The following is a 6370-nucleotide window of genomic DNA, read 5'->3' on the forward strand; positions in this document are numbered from 1 at the left end:
TATGTATTATCTTTAAATGTAATTGAGTTTTTTTACAGTACATTAATAGGAAACTTGATACATAAGACAAAGTACAACATAAAAATACCATTGATTTGACCTTAAAGGTATGTGAGTAAGGTCAGTTTTTTATGGTAGTACAATCTTAATTGGCGTTTACTAAATAAGTACAACTTATTACATAAGAAACATGTTTAAAATAACAAAAATAATATTGATAAATTTGAATAAGATATCTATACCAATATTATAAAGCTGAAGAGTTTGATTGTTTGTTTGTTTGAACATGCTAATCTCAGGAACTACTGGTGCGAATTGAAAAATTATTTTACTGTTGGATAGCCTATTTATTGAGGAAGGTTATAGGCTATAAATCATCACGCTATGACCAAAACGAGCAGAGTACCAGTAAAAAATTTTAGAAAAACGGGGCAAAATATGATCCATTCTCTTATGTGATGCAAGCGAAGTTGTGCAGGTCAGCTAGTATCATATATCTGTATAAGGTATATGTTACAACTAGTAATTAAAGATAAATCAATTTCAATTTATTGTAGATTCATCACATGACTATTTGATGTATCAATTGACCACTATGGTATGGGTATTTAATAAACTTTTATTAAATAATTACTTAATATAGCATAGTTGTATCATTACTTTCATCCCAACTACAGTCAAAAGTTGCAAAGATAATACAAAATAGTATTAGGTACATTACTTATTCACTAAACTATAACACAACTTATTTCGTACCACATAAATGGTAGGTAATGTCCGTTAAATAAGTACTTATGAGGCAACCATCATAGGCCTCAGAACCTATTATTTAATTTCAGGACAGACATTCTTGCAAGCAAGGGTTCTTCTGTGAAACAATTATTTAAGTAATGTGTCATGTCTCAATAAGAACATTACTCAACTTGTTACAGGATGTAAGTCATTACAAACCATAATGCATAGGCTGTATGGCAAAATGTTGTTTGCCTTTGCCACAAGTTGTTAGTTTTTTTTTTATTTTTTTTTTATTGGTGTCTGTGACTGTGACCTGACTATTGATTGTCCTCAAAATCAATAATATAATTAATTTAAACCTATTTCACAAGATAATCCTCTTAGAATCGTGTAAAATCGAAAATATTGATAAGATTACCATCCTAGTAGCTCAGAGTGTTAATATACTAGTTTAGAAAGTGTGGTTCTTTCAGCGTGTGTGAACAGTTAGAACGTACTCCAACAGAATTTTTCGAACAGAAAATCAGTCCAAAACCTATTTTACAATAACCTCGACGTCAATAAAAACGGTATTTGTGAATAGAATTACATTTTTACATTGTAACAATAACTGAAAAAATAATGCACATGGACAGTTGCAACTGCATCGCTAAGATTTTTACCCACAAATATAGAACGGCTATAAAAAGATGTCTAAAACTACCGGGTTATTATTGCAGTAAAAACTTACCTTGTGTTTTCTCTGTATTAAGCCGCCGGAAATTGTCTGCCACTGCCTTCTACACAGAGTTTATCACATAGGACTATTATAACAAGTTTACGTTTAGTAAATTCTTTTAAAATAATAATAAAAGAAAGTCGTTTCAAATTTCGCATTCACAACAAATCTTGCAGAAACTGAAATATACGATGTTGCCAAGGGTTTTAAAAAGTCCACTCTTTTCTGCTGCAAGTAGCACTTGGCCTTCATTTAACTGTAATTCAAAAATACTTACATTTAAACATACGATATTTGCTGGTAACTATTTGTTCAAGACGTTTCCTCTCAAATTCTACGTTAAAAGTACCACATTCATGTATGACCGACATTTTATAACTCCCTTATTCTACGCGACGGATTGGTGATAGCAACACTAAATTAAACGTCAAAATTCAAAACAAATGAGACTTTATGAAAATGTTTTAATTCCACTACTTTCTTTATTTCTTAGTCAAAAATATCAAAAAAATAGCATTGAATATAAGCAGTCTTCTGAATTTAATTAATTTAAAGATCTAATTTACGAACAGGGTGTCATAGTCATAAATTTCTAAGAAATTCTGAATACTAGCCCATCAGACTCGTCACTATTTTCTGCGTGTAACGAAACGGTCCTTACTACGTTTCGTTTTATGCAGTGTATATTAAATCAAATTGTATTTTTTACTTTTTACAGACTTACTAATGATTTATTCCATAAAACTTGGAGTAATTATCAATTTTTCATGTTATTCAATATTTTTCCTATATTTTTAAATATCATAGCCTTAAATTGCGTATATTGTTTTAAGATAAAGGAAAACATCATGATGAAGTGATGAAGTCATCGCCCAAGCATTGTCAAAATTCACGTCAAAACAAATTCATTTTGAAGACTAAATTATTTATCGTTTTATCTCATAAAAATGGGTCTATTCGGTAAAACTCCCGAGAGGAATCCAAAAGAAATGGTTTGTGTAGTTTCTAAGCTAGCCAGTGCGAAGTTTTGGTAAAAAATGTTGTGATTTTTATACCTGTATCGTTGATGTTCCAGGTGAATGAGTGGTCTCATAAACTACGTAAAGAAGGATACAACTTGGATAGACAAATTAGAGGTACGTCTTTGTTTGTATTTTAAAATATATAATATGTAAACAATATGATAACCTCAATTAAATCAAGGTCAAAACTTTTAAGAGCTATTAAAGTTTCATTTCCGTAGAATAGGTGTAGCCATGGTCTTGTAAATAGGTATCAAGTGACTTGCCTGTACTAGACGTTAATTTAATAACCCTATTATCCTGTACATATGTCTTTGACTAAAATTTCCTAAATACATTTGTTTAAACAGTCAAACGGTGTAACTACTAAGTACAAGAATTGAAAATATAGAGATATTTTTTCAGGTATACAACGAGAAGAAGAGAAAATCAAAAGGTCCCTAAAGGAAGCAGCTTCAAAGAATGACAAACAAGTGTGCACTATACTGGCAAAGGAAATCATCAGGTCACGAAAGGCCATCAGTAAAATATACACCAGTAAAGCACATCTTAACTCTGTTCAACTGCAGATGAAGAATCAGTTAGGTTGGTATTCACAAGTAATATTGAATGTGTAATGCAATAGTTCTATCTAGTGTTTCGCCCTAACATTTTTGTTTATTACTGTTTATAGTTAATGCACTTTTTCAAACCTGATATGTGCATTCTAACACCTTTATAAGACAATACATAGAACTGTGTTTTATATTGCACATGTATTATGTTTTGAATGAACAAAATTTAGCAAAGAATAATATTTTCGCTATATATCCTTTCTACATGATTTACATTGTTATATTTTGCCTAATATAACAGTTTTTGGGTTGTCAAGTATTTGTTACACAAATAGAAAAGTATGAAAACAGGTACCAAACAAAGACTTGGTGGAATTATAAACTAATAATAGGATATTATGTCAATATTGCATCCAAATGACTCATACGATATCAGTCAAGATTATCTTGAATACTCCTTCACTTAGAGATATTCTACAATGTGCTGTCAATGATATGATCTTTGTTTACAGCTACTCTACGGGTTGCTGGATCATTGGCAAAATCAACTGAGGTGTGTTAATATTATTAAAATAATTTTTTGAATTTACTTTAAATTGACAATAAATATTAATTTGCTAAAAACTCTTAAGATGACCAAAAGTATAAATGCGTATGTCTTGTTCAAATTTATTAAGACTTGTATCATTTTTATAGGTAATGCAAGCTATGCAAGCTCTCGTCAGGCTTCCTGAAGTAGCACAGACCATGCAAGAGTTGAGTAAAGAGATGATGAAAGCTGGCATCATTGAAGAGATGCTGGATGACACCATGTCTAGCATGGAAGATGAAGAGGAAATGGAAGAGGCGGCGCAGACTGAGGTCGATAAGGTAAGACGAAAAACATAATAATCAGTCAACCACAACTTAAAGGATAGGATTGTACAATATAAAATAAAAAAGTGTGTGTTGTGCAGTAAAATAATAGTTTATTTTTCCTGAATTAGGTGTTACTTTTCTTTTGTTCTGTAAAAGTCTCTCTTTTAACTTTTAAAGCAGGACCAAACTTTGTAACAACAGAACCTTGGACAAGTTCGCCTTGATTTTGACGTTTTACAACGCTGGTCGCGTGTGGCCTAGCTGACTCTCAGATTTCTGATCATACCCATTTCTGTAGCACATAAAAAATATGTGTGTGATTGGCTTATCATTTCAAAAAAATCAATGATTTCTTCTTTTGAAAAATAGTTTTCAATTATTTCATACTTATCCAGGTTCTATGGGAGCTCACACAAGGCAAGCTGGGCGAAGCGCCGGCGCCGCCCACCGCAGTTGGAGCACCTTCCACAAGTCAAGAAGAGGAGCCCGTGGCGGAGCCCGACGAGAGCGAACTTGACGAGATGCAGTCTAGATTGGAGGCGCTAAGATCTTAGTCGATCATGAAGAGGAAATCAGGTAAATAAAACAAACGTTTTTGTTTATTTATTGTCAGAATTTTGATGAAGTGCTGTTTTTGGCGGCATACGGTATGCTTATGCTATGCTGTACATGCTCGGCAGATACATATGGCTTGATCCAAACTGTATGCTGCCGGTATTGTTGGTTACCTAGTATACCCTTTAAGAAGAAGATAGTTTGTTATATGTATAATCTTTCCTGGAAAACATATTGTGTCCTAGCTAGGTAAATTAAATCAGGGCAATGGTTTGTGGAACATTTACTGCTAGGCAAAAAGTCAAGTTACATATATAGTTAAAGCATAAAAACATAAACATATTTTGTTTCCTTTTTACAGATGTGCTGTTGAAGAACGAGATTACCGCTGTGGGTTCAAGTTGGCATAGAGTTTGACAAATGCCTTAAGATTGTAAATAATATGTGTTATTGTTGTACCTATGTGAATGTAAGTATTGTTTGTTTACATAATTATTGTAATGAGGTACCTTCCGAACCATAAAGAGTGCAAATGTCTTAATTTATTAAAATTTATTTAAGTTTACTGCTCCATCTAAGCAAATCTACAAACTCCTAGTATATTTAGCGTAAAATAACAGATAAAAAATGCATTTCAATATAGTTTTGAATGTATCATTGTTATTGCTCGATATCCTACGTGTATAAAATTAGTTTAAAAGGTGCTTCTACACTACGGATTTCAATAAGCCGCGAGTTCAGTAGTTAGAACAATAATTGTATCTTTATCGTGCAATAAATTGGACAATTGTAAAACAAATTAAGTTATATTCTGGCGTTCAATGTGTAAGCACCTAATATTTGTTCGTAATTATGTTACTATAATATATCTACTTACTTGAAGTTTAATTGGTTTTAATTCATTTATAAATAAGACCGAATAAACATGTTACAATCATTAATAATTTACTATCAAGGGTAAGAAAATAACTATACTGAACGAATGCCCCACTTAATATCCCATAATTTAAACAATTATTTTGTACTAAAACTATCTTTCAAATTTTAGGCAATAATTTCGTTGTAATTTATTTTAAAATGTTTATTTTATTTGCACAACAAAATGTGAAATAGGAAGAGTAATACATTAATTCACAAAGGCCTCAATCTCACAAAGATCTATTTACGAGATGTTCTCTAAACGAGAAATAAACATATATGTATAAATTTATGTGCATTACTAATATTGTAAGTTCAGGATTGTGATATATTTTTATTTTATAGCTTTTTTAAATGCTAGTGTTGAAAAGCCTTGTGCTTTGAAGTTTTTTATGTCTACTACAGTTAATGATTAAATGCACTAACTATATTTTATTGTTTTATTCCTAGAAAAATATACCATACTAAAAAGGTTTTTGTATAGAGAAACAATGAACTTATACTTCTCCTCATTTGTAAACTGTCAAGATGATTACTATATTATAATATATTGTATTGTGTAGTCCCATTATAAATTAATTTATCACTTGTTTATTACCATTTAAGATTTATTTCTTTTTGTTTTGTTATTATTCACGCTTTACTTACACGTGAACTATACGTGAGACACGTGTACGTACACGTGCTTATACGTACACAGTTGCTGTCACTTTATTTAGCAGATAGATGAACACTCTCTATCATCACCTCTATAGTCCGGTGGGACGGAGAAATGTCGCGGCCAGTGAAAGGTCAGGCGCAGGACTGACGGATTTATGTGCTCTCGGCACGGAGATGTATGACTCAACATCCTGACTCTGGTCCATTTCTAAGCATTTTTTACAGATAACTCTGAAAATACTTTTTGGCTCGACCTGGAATTCGAACCTGAGACCGCACCATAGGGACAGTATGTAATCCCACTTTATTAGTCTAGTTTTTCAGGTATTTGGGTACAAAATAAAAGTCGT

The 6370-nt window shown here is 31.8% G+C and overlaps 2 protein-coding genes across 2 annotated transcripts in view; one reads left to right on the forward strand and one right to left on the reverse strand.

Annotated features, from left to right (window-relative positions):
- The window catches only part of mino (glycerol-3-phosphate acyltransferase mino), a 68140-nt gene extending 66505 nt beyond the window's left edge, over positions 1–1635 (reverse strand). Inside the window, exon 1 of the mRNA XM_076130510.1 lies at positions 1466–1635. The gene's annotated coding sequence lies outside the window, so the exon portion shown is untranslated. The remainder of the gene's footprint in view (positions 1–1465) is intronic.
- A 661-nt stretch (positions 1636–2296) lies between these two features.
- Vps24 (vacuolar protein sorting 24) lies at positions 2297–5790 on the forward strand. The gene is made up of 7 exons (XM_076130512.1): positions 2297–2445; positions 2529–2589; positions 2881–3060; positions 3542–3582; positions 3726–3899; positions 4283–4463; positions 4804–5790. Exons 1-6 carry the CDS (start codon positions 2401–2403, stop codon positions 4439–4441), a joined length of 660 nt encoding a protein of 219 aa, XP_075986627.1. The 5' UTR covers positions 2297–2400; the 3' UTR covers positions 4442–4463; positions 4804–5790.
- Positions 5791–6370: the final 580 nt, after the last annotated feature.

The sequence above is a fragment of the Anticarsia gemmatalis genome, chromosome 24 (assembly GCF_050436995.1).
Source record: "Anticarsia gemmatalis isolate Benzon Research Colony breed Stoneville strain chromosome 24, ilAntGemm2 primary, whole genome shotgun sequence".
Taxonomy (NCBI): Eukaryota; Metazoa; Arthropoda; class Insecta; order Lepidoptera; family Erebidae; genus Anticarsia; species Anticarsia gemmatalis.